This window comes from Neofelis nebulosa, chromosome 7 (assembly GCF_028018385.1).
Source record: "Neofelis nebulosa isolate mNeoNeb1 chromosome 7, mNeoNeb1.pri, whole genome shotgun sequence".
Classification (NCBI taxonomy): domain Eukaryota; kingdom Metazoa; phylum Chordata; class Mammalia; order Carnivora; family Felidae; genus Neofelis; species Neofelis nebulosa.
This window is the reverse complement of record NC_080788.1, coordinates 27896866-27914129: the sequence shown is the minus strand read 5'-3', so window position 1 is coordinate 27914129 and position 17264 is coordinate 27896866. Positions and strand designations below refer to the sequence as shown.

At 38.7% G+C, this 17264-nt stretch overlaps 1 protein-coding gene and 1 non-coding gene across 2 annotated transcripts in view; one reads left to right on the top strand and one right to left on the bottom strand.

Moving 5' to 3' along the window:
- OCA2 (OCA2 melanosomal transmembrane protein) overlaps positions 1–17264 on the top strand; it is a 483960-nt gene that overhangs the window by 332889 nt on the left and 133807 nt on the right. Inside the window, exon 23 of the mRNA XM_058736912.1 lies at positions 3043–3136. Coding sequence (XP_058592895.1) covers positions 3043–3136 — 94 coding nt within the window. The remainder of the gene's footprint in view (positions 1–3042; positions 3137–17264) is intronic.
- On the bottom strand, positions 16144–16250 carry LOC131518338 (U6 spliceosomal RNA). The gene has a single exon (XR_009265029.1). It is a non-coding gene; the product is annotated as a U6 spliceosomal RNA (small nuclear RNA).

Genomic DNA, 17264 nt, shown 5'->3' with positions numbered 1-17264 from the left:
CGCATAGACATTTATAATTGTTAGCTCTTCCTGATGGGTAGACCCTGTTATTATTATATAATGCCCTTCTTCATCTCTTGTTACAGCCTTTAATTTAAAGTCTAGTTTGTCTGATATAAGTATGGCTACTCCAGCTTTCTTTTGGCTTCCATTGGCATGATAAATAGTTCTCCATCGCCTCACTCTCAATCTGAAGGTGTCCTCAGGTCTAAAATGAGTCTTTTGTAGACAGCAAATAGATGGGTCTTGTTTTTTTTATCCATTCTGATACCCTATGTCTTTTGGTTGACCCATTTAGTCCATTTACATTCAGTATTATTATGGAAAGATATGGGTTTAGAGTCATTGTGATGTCCGTAGGTTTCATGCTTGTAGCGATGTCTCTGGTACTTTGTCTCACAGGATCCCCCTTAGGATCTCTTGTAGGGCTGGTTTAGTGGTAACGAATTCCTTCAGTTTTTGTTTGTTTGGGAAGACCTTTATCTCTCCTTCTATTCTAAATGACAGACTTGCTGGATAAAGGATTCTCGGCTGCATATTTTTTCTGTTCATCACATTGAAGATTTCCTGCCATTCCTTTCTGGCCTGCCAAGTTTCAGTAGAGAGATCAGTCACGAGACTTATAGTCTCCCTTTGTATGTTAGAGCACGTTTATCTCTAGCTGCTTTGAGAATTTTCTCTTTATCCTTGTATTTTGCCAGTTTCACTATGATATGTCATGCAGAAGATTGATTCAAGTTTTGTCTGAAGGGAGTTCTCTGTGCCTCTTGGATTTCAATGCCTTTTTCCTTCCCCAGATCCGGAAGTTCTCAGCTATTATTTCTTCAAGTACCCCTTCAGCACCTTTCCCTCTCTCTTCCTCCTCTGGAATACCAATTATGCGTATATTATTTCTCTTTAATGCATCACTTAGTTCTCTAATTTTCCCCTCATACTCCTGGGTTTTTTTTATCTCTCTTTTTCTCAGCTTCTTCTTTTTCCATAATTTTATCTTCTAGTTCACCTATTCTCTCCTCTGCCTCTTCAATCCGAGCCATAGTTGTTTCCATTTTATTTTGCAGTTCATTGATAGCATTTTTTAGCTCCTCCTGGCTGTTCCTTAATCCCTTGATCTCTGTAGCAAGAGATTCTCTGCTGTCCTTTATACTGTTTTCAAGCCCAGCAATTAATTTTATGACTATTATTCTAAATTCACTTTCTGTTATATTGTTTAAATCATTTTTGATCAGTTCGTTGGCTGTTGTTATTTCCTGGACGTTTTTCTGAGGGGAATTCTTCCGTTTCGTCATTTTGGATAGTCCCTGGAGTGGTGTGGGACTGTGGGGCACTTCCCCTGTACTGTCTGGAGTAACTGCGTTGGTGGGCGGGGCTGCAGTCAGACCTGATGTCTACCCCCAGCCCACCGCTGGGGCCACAGTCTGACTGGTGTGTGCCTTCTCTTCCCCTCTCCTAGGGGCGGGATTCACTGTGGGGTGGCGTGGCTCATCTGGGCTACTTGCACACTGCCAGGCTTGTGGTGTTGGGGAATCTGGCATATTAGCTGGGGTGGATCGGCAAGGTGCACAGGGGCAGGAGGGGCAGGCTCAGCTCGCTTTTCCTTCAGAGATCGCTTTGGGAGGGGCCCTGCAGCACCGGGAGGGAGTCAGATCTGCCGGAGGGATGGATCCGCCGAAGCAGAGTTGGGTGTTTGCGCGGTGCAAGCAAGTTCCCTGGCAGGAACTGGTTCCCTTTGGGATTTTGGCTGGGGGATGGGTGAGGGAGATGGTGCTGGTAAGCGCCTTTGTTCCCCGCCAAGCTGAGCTCTGTGTCCGGGGCTCAACAACTCCCCCTCCCATTGTTCTCCAGCCCTTCCGTTCTCCGAGCAGAGCTGTTAGCTTATAGCCTTCCAGATGTCAATCCCACTTGCTGTCTGAACACACTCCGTCCGGTCCCTCCGTACAGCCTTTAATTTAAAGTCTAGTTTGTCTGATATAAGTATGGCTACTCCAGCTTTCTTTTGGCTTCCAGTAGCATGATAAATAGTTCTCCATCCCCTCACTTTCAATCTGAAGGTGTCCTCAGGTGTAAAATGAGTCTCTTGTAGACAGCAAATAGATGGGTCTTGTTTTTTTATCCATTCTGATACCCTATGTCTTTTGGTTGGAGCATTTAGTCCATTTTCCTTCAATGTTATTATGGAAAGATGGGCTTAGAGTCATTGTGATGCCTGTAGGTTTCATGCTTGTAGCGATGTCTCTGGTACTTTGTCTCACAGGATCCCTCTTAAGATCTCTTGTAGGGCTGATTTAGCGGTGACGAATTCCTTCAGTTTTTTTTTGTTTGTGGGAAGACCTTTATCTCTCCTTCTATTCTGAATGACAGGCTTGTTGGATAAAGGATTCTCGGCTGCATATTTTTTTCTGTTCATCACGTTCAAGATCTCCTGCCGTTCCTTTCTGTCCTGCCAAGTTTCAGTAGAGAGATCCATCACGAGTCTTATAGGTCCCCCTTTATATGTAGAGCACGTTTATCCCTAGCTGCTTTCAGAATTTTCTCTTTATCCTTGTATTTTGCCAGTTTCACTGTGATATGTTGTGCAGAAGATCGATTCAAGTTATGTCTGAAGGGAGTTGTCTGTGCCTCTTGGATTTAGGAAGGTGGTTCTTATCTGAGATCCCATTCTACTGCTCTGAAGACACCTGTTCTCTCCTAGAGTTGTTAGCCTGTCTTACATTTTCCTTTAAAATGTAAACAAAAGCCACCACGTCCCACACTGATTTACCAATTCTCCTTAACATTTCCTCTTTTCTATCACATAGAACAGTCATAGTCCTATCCGTGAATGAATTTCAGTATTTATAAGCAGTAAACTTATTTTCTGGTTGTCAGTGTTTTGTTTGTTTCTGCAGATATTTGTAAAGCAATCACTTTGATAGTACCTGTAAAGTAATCATCAAATCAAAAGCCTGTGAGATGATCTGAATATTGCAGAACAAAAGGTAACAGAAACATACTACTAAGATAAGCTGAAATTTTATTTTACTTTAAAAATTTTGATTACAGGTAATGGGACACTGATTGGAGCATCGTCAAATGTAGTCTGTGCAGGAATTGCTGAGCAGCATGGATATGGCTTCTCTTTCATGGAATTTTTCAGGTATTTTAAAGCTCATTTTAAATTTCTGTTTATTTGATCCTGAAGCTCACTTAATTAAAAAAATAGCAATGTGTACTGTTAAGCACTAGGATAAAAATGTTTTTAGCAATTAGAGAGATGTTAGTGTTAGGTGAGCTTAGCTAAAAGAAAACACACATTAAAAATTTATTGCTGAGATTAGCTTCATAACACAGAGCATGATTCAGGTATTCTGAATAAGATTGACTCTAGGGGTCAATAAATGGTGGTGGGATTCCTGGGTATTTCATGTTGTTCTCTTGAAAATTCCAACTGGGAATTGTGCCTTGACTATCAATGATGGGCTGCATAAGGAGAATCTGTAGACCTCCTACCAGATTGTCCAGTGAAAAATCTTGTACTTGAAAGGACCCAGGAATATTGCAGACAGTGGCAGCCTGGCAACACGCATTCATGTGTGGACACCTATCAGGAGGGCAGCACAGAGACGAAGCCCTGGTTGAGGAAAAACAGCCAATGCTTGCTCCTACAAAGGAAAAGGTGCTCCAAAGGAGCAGGGCCCATGCTGGAGTCCTAACTCCCTGCGTGCCTGTTTTCATATGGCATCACTGCACTTTGAAAGTAGGTGAATGGGCAGAATGGCCATTGGCAGCTCCAAAAAATGGTGCTGCTAAAATGAACTGACATTTGGTGTTGAACAAGATTTCTATTGACGTTCTTGGATTGTAAACTCACAGTTCATGTATGCACAGTGAAGGTTCTCAGAACCAGACCTGCTTAAGATTTGAAACAGTAGCTCTGCCTGAGAGGCAGAGTGACCTGAAGCCTATGGAGACTGTGACCTTGAGCTTCTGCAGGACACTACTTGGCTGGGCTGGGCCTGGGATAAAACTCCACTGTCATACCTTGGTAAGAACCAACATCAATTTCTGTGCATAATGCTGACTTTTGGCAGACTTATACTGGCCACTTCTGTTTATGAGTGACTAGTAATTCTTGACAGTTTTACTCAGACACTAAAATTAGGAAATCAAAACTCCTGGAAGACTTGGGCATGGGATGGAGGGACGAGGCTGGACAATGAGATGTGGGGGTACTGAATGTGCTCTGCTGTCAGGAGGACTCTAGCACATTGTTGTCCCCACTACTAAGAGATGGGATCAGAAACTTATCACTTGACCACCATCTTCCTGTTAGAGTTCATCTTCCTCTGCTAAGCATAAAAGAAATAATCCTATCACTTAAACAAGGCTGTCATTCAAATGTCCCTGGTCTCCTTTGTGAGCCAGGCATGTGATACCCTGGCCCTCTACCTGCTGACAACCATGGCTGGACTCAATATAGGGACTCTCATGGCCATTTAACAACACTGGTTGGTCTCACAAGTAGGCTTGAGAGGGCTGGTATTAATATCATAAAAGATTAAAGGATTTTTAGGGCAACAGTACACCCTGGTCTGATATTTTCTCCAGTGTAACTTTGAAATAATAATCAGGACATCTGCTTGACTAAAAGGTTGGTGTGAAGCCACTCAGATCATGCATAGAGCCCAGGGTTTAGCTCCAGCAGGTGATGTATTGCACACTGAACTTTCCAATATGTGCCCCTTGTGTACAGAGTTACAGTGGTGAAATCTAGGATAATATTTAGTAGCTTGGGAGCCTCAGAAAGACAGGGGCAAGACTGCCAGGTTTCTCTTCCAAAACCTCTTTAGCTAGTGGCCTTAACAATGGTATCCACCTTCTTAGATGGAGAAAAAAATCTCTCTGGTTAGTAATGTTCAAGAGCCACATCTTATTTCTGCCTGGTTCCAGCTCTGATCATTCTTCTTGTCAGGTCCTTGCTGCTCAGAAATCAGAGCAGTTTTCTCATAAATGGTCATCTAATTGTTCAGCCCATATTTGCATAAAATTCTTGGTTTGAAGCTACAAATGTATTAAATGGACTTTTATCTACCGAATTTCAAAATTTCTTTCACAAAAGGTGGTTACCTATGATACACAGTGCAAAATGTTGACTTCCCACTTTATTAAAAAAATTACTATTTTTGGGGGGTGCCTAGGTGGCTCATGAAGTTAAGCATCCGACTTTGGCTCAGCTCATGATCTTGAGGTTTGTGAGTTTGAGCCCTACGTTGGGGTCTGTGCTGACAGCTCTGAGCCTGGAGCCTGCTTCAGATTCTGTCTCCCTCTCTCTCTGTCCCTCCCCACTTGTGCTCTGTCTCTATCAAAATAAATAAATATAAATTTTTCTTTCTTTTTTTTTTTAAATTTTTTTTTCCAACGTTTTTTTTAAATTTATTTTTGGGACAGAGAGAGACAGAGCATGAACGGGGGAGGGGCAGAGAGAGAGGGAGACACAGAATCGGAAACAGGCTCCAGGCTCCGAGCCATCAGCCCAGAGCCTGACGCGGGGCTCGAACTCACGGACCGCGAGATCGTGACCTGGCTGAAGTCGGACGCTTAACCGACTGCGCCACCCAGGCGCCCCTAAATATAAATTTTTCTTAATAAAAAATCCCATTTTTAATGACTATATGAATATATATCCAAAGGGAAATGTAAAAGTAAAGGAATAAAATATAAAAGTAACTCATAATTTTGCTACCCAGAAATAACCACTAATCAAAATTTGGTGTTTTCTTCCATTTTCTCTTCCTCTCATGATACATAAATATTTGTTAACAAAAATTTTAATCTCATTGTGTCTTACCTTTCATTTTTCAACATATATTGGAACATCTTACCAGGTCATTAGTTATTCTTTCAAAATAGGATATGTTTATACCTACAACATGTGGATATATCACTATTTTACTTTTGTTGGGCATATAGGTTGCTTCCTATTCTTTGTTATCATAATTAATGCTGTGTTGAATATCTTCACAGATAAAAATTTGTTTCATTATTGCTAGTTGAAAATAAACTTCCTGACATACAATTGCTGGCTAAGTGAATGGTTTTTTAATTAAGTTTTTCTGTTTAATTCCATTATAGTTAACATATACTGTTATATTAGTTTCAGATATACAATATAGTGATTCAACACTTCCATACATCACTCTCTGCTCATCATGACAAGTGCACTCATTAACCCTCATCACCTATTTCATCCCTCCCCTCCCCCACCTTCCCTCTTAAACCATTAGTTAGTTCTCTATAGTTTCTTGATTTGTCTCTTTTTACCCCCTTTGTTCATTTGTTTTATTTCTTAAATCCCACATATGAGTGAAATCAAATGTATTTGTCTTTCTCTGACTGACTTATTTTGCTAATAATTATACTTCCTAGATCCATCCATGTTGTTGCAAATAGCAAGATTTCATTCTTTTTTTATGGCTGAATAATACTTCATTGTATATATATAACACATACTGTTTATCCATTCATCTATCCATGGACATTTGGGCTGCTTCCATACTATGGTTATTGTAAATAGTGCTGCAATAAACATCGGGGTGCATATATCCTTTTGAATTAGTGTTCTCATATTATTTGGGTAAATACTTCGTAGTATCATTACCAGATCGTATGCTAGTTCTATTTTTTAATTTTTTGAGGAAACTGCATACTGACTTTCACAGTGACTGCACCAATTTTATTCCCATCAACAGCGCACAAAGGTTCCCTATTCTCCACAACCTCATAAACACTTGTTTCTTGTGGTTATTTTTTCTTATATATTTTTTATTTTAGCTATTCTGATAAGTGTGAGGTGATATCTCATTGTGGTTTTGATTTGCATTTCCCTGATAATGTTGAGCATCTTTTCATGTGTCTGTTGGCCATCTGTATGTTTTCTTTGGAAAAATGTCTATTTATGTCTTCTGCCCACTTTTTAATTGGATTGTTAATTTTCGGAGTATTGAGTTTACAAGTTATTTATATATTTTGGATACTAATGCTTCACTGGATAAGTCATCTGCCACTCAGTAGGTTGTATTTTAGTTTTGTTGATTGCTTCCTTTGCTGTGTAGAAACTTTTTATTTTGATGTAGTCTCAATAGTTTGCTTTTGCTTCCCTTGCCTTAGGAGACATATGTAGAAATAAGTTCTTATGGCCAATGTCAGAGAGATTACTGCCTGTGCTCTCTTGTAGGATTTTTATTTTCAGTTCTCACATCTATGACTAAACACATTTTGAGTTTATTTTTGTGTATGGTATAAAAAAGTGGTTCAGTTTCATTCTTTTGCATGTAGCTGTCCAGTTTTCCCAACAATTGTTCAAGAGACTATCTTTTCCCCGTTGCATATTCTTGCCTCCTTTGTTGAAGGAGCTTTATAGTATTGACTTTATATTATATTTCATTGATCTTTGTGTCTATTTTTTGCTGTTACCATACTTTTTTTGATACTACAGCTTTGTAATACAACTTGAAATTTGAAATTGTGTTACTTCCAGCTTTGTTTGTTTGTTTTCAAGATTGCTTTCTTTATCTGCTTTTGGTATCAGGGGAATGCTGGCTTCATAGAATGAATTTTGAAGTTTTCCTTCCTCTTCTATTTTTTTGGAATAGCTTGAGAAGAATAGGTATTAGCTTCTTTAAATGTTTGTTAGAATTCATCTTGAAGATCTCTGGTTCTGGACTTCTGTTTCTTGGGAGTTTTTTGATTGCCTACTTAATTTCATTGCTGGTGATTGGTGTGTTCAAAATTTCTATTTCTTCCTGATTTAGTTTTGGGAGGTCATATGTTTGTAGGAATTTATCCATTTCTTCTAGGCTGTCCATTTTGTTGGTGTATAATTTTTCATAATATTCTCTTACAGTCCTTTGTATTTCTGTAGTGTTGGTTGTTATTTCTCTTCTTTCATTTCTGATTTTGTTTATTTGAGCCCTCTCTTTCTCTCTCTCATTCCCTCCCTCCCCTCCTTCTCTCTTTTATGAGACTGACATCAATTTTGTTGATCTTTTTCATGGCCAGCTCCTGATTTCATTGATCTGTTCTATTGTATTTTTAGTTTTTATTTATTTCTGCTATAATCTTTATTATAGTTTCCTTATTTCTACTGTTTTGGGATTTTTTTTCTAGCTCCTTTAGGTGTAATGTTAGGTTGCTTGAGATTTTCTTGCTTCTTGAGGTAACCCCATATGACTATAAACCACCATCACAGAACCCTCTTAGAATCCCCTACTTTTGCTGCATTCCACAGATTTTGGACTGTTGTATTTTCATTTTTATTTGTCTTAATGTATTTTTTAAATTTACTCTTTGCTTCTTCTTTGACCCATTCATTGTTTAGTAGCATGTTATTTAACCTCAATGTATATGTGCTCTTTTCATGTATTTTCTTGTGGTTTATTTGTAGTCCCAAGGCATTGTGATCAGAGAAGATGCATGGTACGACTTTGATCATTTTGAATTTGTGGAGACTTGTTTTGTGGCCTAATATATGTTATCTATTCTGGATAATGTTCAATGTGCACTTGAAAAGAATGTGTATTCTTCTGTTTTAGGATGGAATGTTCTGAACATATCTGTTAAATCCATCTGGCTCAATGTGTCTTTCAAAGTTACCATTTCCTTGTTGACTTTCTGTGTGAATGATTTATCCATTGATGTAAGTGAGGTATTAAAGTTCCTTACTTTTACTGTATAACTATCAATTATTTCCTTTATATTTGTTATTGACTATGTATTTGGGTACTTTCATTTTGGGTGGCTAAATATTTAGAATTGTTGTATCTTCTTGTTAGATTGTACTCTTTATTATTATGTAGTGTCCTTCTTTATCTCTTGTTACAGTCTTTGTTTTAAAGTCTAATTTTGCCTAATATAAATATTGGTACTCTGACTTTCCTTTGTTTTCCATTTTCATGATAAATGTTTCTCCATCCCCTTACTTTCAATCTGCAGGTATCTTTAGGTCTGAAATGAGTCTCTTGTAGGCATATAGATGGGTCTTGCTTTTTTTATTTTTTCCATCACCCCATGTCTTTGATTGGAGCATTTAGTCCATTTACATTCAAGGTAATTATTGATAGGTATGTACTTACTGCAATTTTGTTACTTGTTTTATTGCTGTTTTTGTAGTTCTTCTCTGTTCCTTTCTTTCCTTATCCTCTTCTCTCACAATAAGTTGGCTTTCTTTAGTGATATACTTGGATTCCCCTGTATTTATGTTTGGCATATCTATTACTGGTTTTTGATTTGTGGTTACTATTAGGTTTGTATATAATATCTTCTGCATATAGCAGTCCATATTAAGTTGATCGTTGCTTAAGTTTGAAGCCATTCTTTATTCATCACCCTGGCACATTTTCGGTATATGGTGTCACATTTTGTGAGTCCTTTCACTGCTTGATACAGATATACTTATTTTCCTGCTTTGATGCTTTCTACTTTTGTTACTCTTACTTATGGTCTTTACTTTCAACTCAAATAGTCCTTTTTAAAATTTCTTGTAGGGCCGGTTTAGTGGTCATGAACTCCTTTAACTTTTGTTTGCCTGGGCAACTCTTTATCTTCCATCTACTAGGAATGATAGCCTTGCTGGACAGAATATTATTTATGGCAGATTTTCCTTTCAGTATTTGAATATATCATGCCACTTCCTTCTGGCCTGCAAACTTTCTGCTGAGAAATCTGCTGACTGCCTTATGGGGTTTCCCTTGTAGTGATCTGTTCTCTTTGCGCCTACTGCTTTTAAAATTGTCTGTTTATCACTACTTTTTGCTATTTTACCTACTATATGTCTTGGTGTGGACTTCCTTGGGTTGATTTTGTTGAGGGCTCTCTGTGCCTCCTGGATCTGCATTTCTGTTTCCTTCCCCAGATTCAGGAAGTTTTTGGTGAATATTTCTTCCAATAAATTGTCTTCTCTCTTTTCTTTTTCTTATCCTCTGGGATCCCTGCAATAAATATATTATTATTCCTGATGGTGTAGCTGAGTTCTTTAAGTCTATTCTCATTTTGCACAACTTTTTTCCCTTTCACCTGCTCAGCTTGATTGCTTTCCATTCTCTTTCCTTCAGGTCACTGATTTGTTATTCTGCTTCATTTAGTCTGCTATTTATTACATCTAGTATATTTTTAATTTCATTCATTATGTTCTTCATGTCTGGTTCCTTTTTTATCTCTTTGTTAAGGTCTCAATGGTGTCTTCCATGCTTTCCAAGTCCTGTGTGTATATCTTTATGATCAATATTTTAATTTCTCTATCACGCATATTACTTATTTCCATTTCTCTTAGGTCTTTCGCAGTGATTTTGTTGTGTTATTTCATTTAAGACATATTTCTTTGTCTCCTCATTTTGTCTCTTTGAGTCTTTTTCTCTGTGTTAGGAAAGTCAGCTATGTCTCCTGCTCTTGAAAGTGCTGTCCTTATGAAGAAGAGGTCCTGTAGTGCCCTGCAGTGCAATGTCCCCTGTTTCCTGGAACGTGGTGCTTCAGGGATATCTCCTATGTGTGTTGTGTGCATCCTTCTGTTGTGACTGAGCTGCTTTTTCCTTCAGTCATGTTGTCTGCAGTTACTCTTTTTGTCTGTTGTGGGCAGTGTTTGGTTCCTGTGGTGTTAATGGGCCAGTCTGGGGTCACCTTGGGCTGAAGTTGAGTCAGCCCACGTGTTCACCAGAGATGTAGTAGCACCAAACTGCTTGGTGCCTTTCTTATGTTGTCCCAAGAAGTTTTTGTTGGTGGGCAGAGCCTGGATTAAGACCAGCTGTCTGCCCCCACCACACTGCTGGGGCTGCAGTCTGACTTATGTGTGTTTATCTTTCCCTTTCCCTGGGGCAGACATTACTTTGGAGTGGTTCTGGCCACTGTTGGGGCTGCTTGCACAGTGCTAGGTTTGTGGCACTTCTTTGGATGGGCTCCAGGCAAGAGTTTATTAGAGGGGGGGAAGATCCACACATGTGTTGTGAGCAGTGTTAGCAAGGTTTACCTGCTGGTCCTCTGTGAGAGGAGAACTGCTACCACTGCTGCCACTGGGACCAAAGCCTACCAGTTTGGAGGGGGTAGGTCACATGTGCAGGGGCAGAGCATGCAGTTTTAGCAAGGTTTGCCTGATCCCCTTGGGGAGGGGACCCATAGTGCCAGGATTGAGGCTGGAGGGGGCAGATTTGCTAAAGCATGGGGAGGGGGTATAAGCAAGTTAGTTAGTGAATGTTTGTGCTGCACTGGTTCCCACAGGTGGCCTGTGTTTATGCTGAAGGGGTAGGGAAATGGCACTTTTTCTCCTGGAGGAGTTTCTCCTAATGGTCTCTGATTCTCCAGGATAAGTTCTGAAATGAGTAAATAACTCTCCCTCCCATATGCCCCAGGTGTTTTTAAAACTGCTGCTTCAGTGCTGTATCTCTGTGGGCTCTTTGTTGTACTATCTGTTTAATGTCAGGGACTTAATTTCTTAATGCCATCTAGACTCTTCCAGAGCCCAGCATGCTGATTTTTAAAATTCCAGATTTTGAGTCTCACTGGTTGTAAGAACTCATGAAACTCAGTCCCTCTTTTTTCAAAGCCAAATGTTATGGGGATTCACCTTCCCCATGCAGGTTTCCCAGTGTGATAGTCTGTGTCTCTCCCTTGTCCGCACCCAGGGCGTCCTCCCTCTGGTGAAAGGCCGGCAGTCCATTTGGCTTCCCACCACATCTCTGCCCTTCCAATCCTGTTCAGTGTGGCCTTTTCTCTATGTTTTGTTGTAGGGTTTGTTCTGCCAGTCTTTGGGTGGTTTTCTGACCGGTGTGAGTGATATCTAGTTATATCCATGGGAGGAGGTGAGGTTAGCATCTTCCTACTCCATCTTCTTTTCAGCCTCTCCTAATTTTTTCATTCTTAATGGCAGATGAAATAAGTGTTTTACAGTCTTTGATTTGATGAGATATAGTACAATTTTTCAGTCTAAGCATTTTTATTTTTACTCCAGTGGAGAAAAGGAAATGTGGCTGGAAGGAAAAGCACTAGGTGGGCAGTCAGGAACTCCTCCAGCCAGCTTTGCTTCTGTACTGACCAGCTCAGTAAGTTGGTCATGTCACTTTTTACTGGAATTTCCCCTTCTCTTCTGGGAAAACAGGATGAAAGATAAGTCTGGGATCTCAGTGCTTGCAGCTCCCCCTCAGTTTGCTGCCTCAGCTAGCAGATGGCACTTGTTGCCAGGACTCACCAATGTATGGAATCTGGGCTGCAAGTGCAGCATGTGAGGAGCTGAGGCCTGAGTACCTTTACTTTATCTTTGAAGTTTAATATTTTTACAGAGATATGCCCTGGAGTAGGTTGTTGTGTCAATTTTTCTCAGGTATTTATTTTATTTTATTTTTTTCCCAATATATGAAATTTATTGTCAAGTTGGTTTCCATACAACACCCAGTGCTCATCCCAAAAGGTGCCCTCCTCAATACCCATCCCCCACCCTCCCCTCCCTCCCACCCCCCATCAACCCTCAGTTTGTTCTCAGTTTTTAACAGTCTCTTATGCTTTGGCTCTCTCCCACTCTAACCTCTTTTTTTTTTCCTTCCCCTCCCCCATGGGTTTCTGTTAAGTTTCTCAGGATCCACATAAGAATGAAACCATATGGTATCTGTCTTTCTCTGTATGCCTTATTTCACTTAGCATCACACTCTCCAGTTCCAACCACGTTGCTACAAAAGGCCATATTTCATTCTTTCTCATTGCTAAGTGATTGTTTTTATGCAAATTGTTTTCAATGTATTATTGACTGAATGGCAGAGAATTCTTAATTCCAACCATTATGGAATTCAGAAATAATGAGCAAATTAAGATAATTTAAAATGACTAAAAAAAGCATAAGAGACTTAATAGACTTAGAAGGATGAAGAAGTAAATGCTTTTGTAGAGTAGAAAATGGTGAGGTGGAGGTCAGATTAGTCCCAAGACAGCTTTAGTCATATTCTACAGTCTCCACAAACAAAAAGCACATCTGGTAACTTCCTGGAAACAACAATGGAATGCAGTTCAGTGCTTATGGATGGCAGAAATGCTGTCTATTCCTCATGTATCCTTTCATGGCAGACAGCATGTTTATTGGCTTTTAAAAATATATATATTCAAGTTAGTTAACATACAGTGTAGTCTTGGCTTACATATGACACCCAGTGCTCATCCCAAAAAGTGCCCTCCTTAATGCCCATTACCCATATAACCCATCCCCTCAAGCAACCCTCAGTTTATTCTCTGTATTTAAGAATCTCTTATGGTTTGCCTCCCTCTCTGTTTTTATCTTATTTTTCCTTTCCTTCCCCTATGTTTATCTGTTGAGTTTCTCAAATTCCACATATGAGTGAAATTATATGATATCTATCTTTCTCTGACTGATTTATTTAGCTTAGCATAATACCATGTAGTTCCATCAATGTTTCAAATGGCAAGATTTCATTCTTCTAAATTGCTAGGTAGTATTCCATTGTATATATATACACATACATATCACATCTTCTTTATCCATTCATCAGTTGATGGACATTTGGATTCTTTCCATAATTTGGCTATTGTTAAATTTTTGAAGAAAAGGGAGCTTGGTCTAAACTTTCCCCCTTGGAATATGCTATTTTGAAAAGTAATGAAATGAAAACTTTTTAAAAAATATTTATTTATTTTGGAAGGACAGAGAGAGAGAGAGAGACAAGCATGAGAAGGGGAGGGGCAGAGAGAGGGAGATATGGAATCTGAAGCAGGCTCCAGGCCCCCAGCTGTCAGCACAGAGCCTGATGAGGGGCTTGAACTCACGAACTGCGAGTTCATGACCTGAGCCGAAGTTGGACGCTCAACCGATGGAGCCACCGAGGTGCCCCTGAAATAGAAACTTTTAATTATGAATTTAGATATTTACATTAACAAAGATTCATATTCTTTACTTATAAAATGATACATTTATGAACAACTAAATTTAATGAATTTTAATTATATATTTATAGTTAACGAATGTTTAATGAATATTCATTGTGTAAATAACATTCATTTATGTTCATCTGTTCTGTCAACACATATTTGTCACTATCAAGAAGTAAGCTCAAGTGGTGCATAGGTAAACCAGACAGATAATGGTCCTGCTGAGCTTGGAGTCTGGCCAGGTGAAGAGCAATACACACAAGTAAGCATATACTACATGAATTATCCACAATGTGAACAAATGCTACTATGCTAAAAATATTAATTTTCTGAGATAGGAAATAGTCCCAAGGAGGCAAATTGTGTATAGTCTCTCAGGAAACAAAGCAACTACTATCACTCTGGTGCAGGAGGCTTTGGGGAGTCCTGAAAGAGGCTGCATACCTCACCTCATAAACTCAATGGAGAGAGACTGGGTTTATTTCAGGTGTGATGGGAACACACAGAAGGGCTTCAAGCAGGAAAACAATGTGATGTTATTTTTATTTTGAAAAGACCACTTTCACTGCAGTGTAGTGAGCAGATTGGAGGAGTCAAGAGTAGCAGCAGAGAGACCGGTTAGAGGCTGAGGTCTGAGGCAAGGGATTCACCTTGGGAAGAGAAGGTGAGGAAAACGAGCTACAGTTTGGAGATGGAATCAGCAGGGCTTATGATGGAGAGAAGGCATGTAACTTGGGCAGCGTGAGGGGTAGGGGGAGGAGTTGCAATAACCTGGGGAGCAGACATTTGACATTAGCCCTGGTTGATATTGGAGAAGGAGAAGAAAGAATACAGGATGCACTCTTTGTCAGGATTCTTGGTTGTGGGTAACAGAAGCCTGTATCAAATTAGCCTGGGCAAGAAGGAGAATGGAACAGCAATCTACCAACTCTGGATGGGCAGTGTCTTGAGCTTCAGAGACAATAGGAGCCAGGCCTTGCTCTCCCCATCTTTCACCACTGCCTCATTCAGTGTGGGGCTCTTAGGGAATGGCCACCTACAGCTGCAGAGATGAACTGAAATAGGCTCCCTCTAGCATACTTTTAAAAATTCCCAGGGAAGGGCTCTAAATGGTCTAAATTAGGTTAGGTGCCACTCTTGGACCAGGGCTTTGACACTTAGTCCCAGCTCTTTTAGTGTGTATCCAGGCCTCTTGTCGAGGCCAGTCACCAGGTGATACATTCACCATGGGGGAACAGGTATGCCTCCCAGAAAAGGGGGGTGGATGCTGTTTGGAGAGTCAAAACAATAGGCATCCACCATGTGTGTGTGGTGGGTGAGGAGGACACTGGAGAAGTCCCTGTCTGCCTCTCAGCATCAGACTCCCCAGGCACTGACACTGCTGATGCTTTTACTCTCAACATTCCCTCAAAGAATCTTACAGAAACACAGCTCTCAATTGGTGTTTCCTGACCTTACCAAAAGGGCAAACCCTTCACTTTGAGCCAGCCCACTTCCCTGAGCACTCTACCATAAACAAGCTTTCTTTTCCCATGGAGACACAATGCTACCCTTTGATATAATAAGTTCCAATCTTTATTTGGATCCATTGCCAGTTTGGTGATCTGACAGACAGTCCTAGAGCCATATATATATCTATATATATCTATATCTATATCTATATCTATATCTATATAGATATAGATATAGATATATATAGATATCTATCTATCTATCTATCTATCTATCTATCTATATATATAACTTTTAAATCATTATAAAGCTGCCCATATAGTATGATATTTAAAATAGTATAGTATAATGATTTAAAAGTGCAAAAAATAATTTAACAATATTGTAAGACAACTTACTACTTTGAAAATAATTGTTCATTCCGAATCATTTACTTTTCAAAGTAACTTCTGTTATTTATATTAAAATTGAGATTCTGACTAAAAATGACGTTATACTAATAGAACATCCTTACTTTTAGAAATTTGATTTATTTCTGTTTATTCACCTCTCGCTTTAATAAGATATTCTATCTTGCTTTAATAAGGTTTTGCTCTTTCTTCATATGTAGATTTTGGACCTTTTCAACTTTTTCCTAGATGTTTTATTCTTTTGTTTAGCTGTTGTAAATTCAGTTGTTTTAATTTATGTCTTTCTTTACTCTTGATTCACAGCCTTGGAAAAACTGATTGATGGCTTTTTGTTTATCTTGAATTCGGCTGATATTTTTGATTCTCTCATGTTATTTATTTATTTATATAAAATATGGAACACTTCACAAATCTGCATGTCATCATTGCACAGTGGCCATGCTAATCTTCTCTGTAGCATTACAATTTTAGTATATGTACTGCTGAAGCAAGTATGATTCTCTCACGTTTTTAAAAAATTAAGTTTTCTTGTATTTTCTTAGGAACATAATTATATCACCTGTAAATAGAATTTTCCTTTCTTGCTCAGAATTTATACCTTTTTAAAAAGAACATTCTGTTCATATTTTATGTATCAGAATCTCCAAAACAGTGTGCCAAATAGTAGTTACTGCAAATATTCTTATTTTCCTGCTTTTAATGGTAATTGTGCATGTTGCTGTTAAATATACTGCTGGTTTTTGCTAGTTTGTAAGTAGTTTTTAGTTATATTGTACTTTTTTGTCAATTATCACTGCATTTCATTATACACTTTTTGTGCATCTGTTGATATAATTATATGATTTTTCCCCCATTAATTCATTATGTAATGAATCGTATTTCAGATTTTCTAATATCAGGTAATTCTTATATTTCTGGAATAAGTCTTATTTGGTATATTCCCTTTCCTTTTGAATGATTTTTATCAGAATTTTTATATCTATGTTCATAAGTAAATATGGTCACAACTTTTCTTTTTTTACCACATTAGGTTTTTACAGTTATTCTAGTTTCATCAAATGAAGCAAGGAGCTTTTTACAAATGGAATGATAAATCCATTTGGATCTGATGTCTTACATTTTGCTAGGAAATAACTTTAAATTCTTTACTGTCTTTAAATTTATGGTGATATCTTCCTTATTTGTGGAAATACACACCCCATATAATTTTAAAATAGTCTGATATTATACATATATATGTATATGTATGTATGTATGTATGTATATGTATTCTTTCTTTAATGAAACTTCTTAGAAGTTTGTATTTTTTTTAAGTTTATTTTGAGAGAGAGAGAGTGAATGAACACGAGTGGAATAGGGGCAGAGAGAGATGGAGAGAGAATTCCAAGCAGGCTCTGTGCTGTCAGTGCAGAGCCTGACAGGGGGCTCAAACCCATGAACCATGAGATAATGACCTGACCTGATCAAACCCATGAACCTGAGATCATGACGTGAGTCTTACCAAGAGTA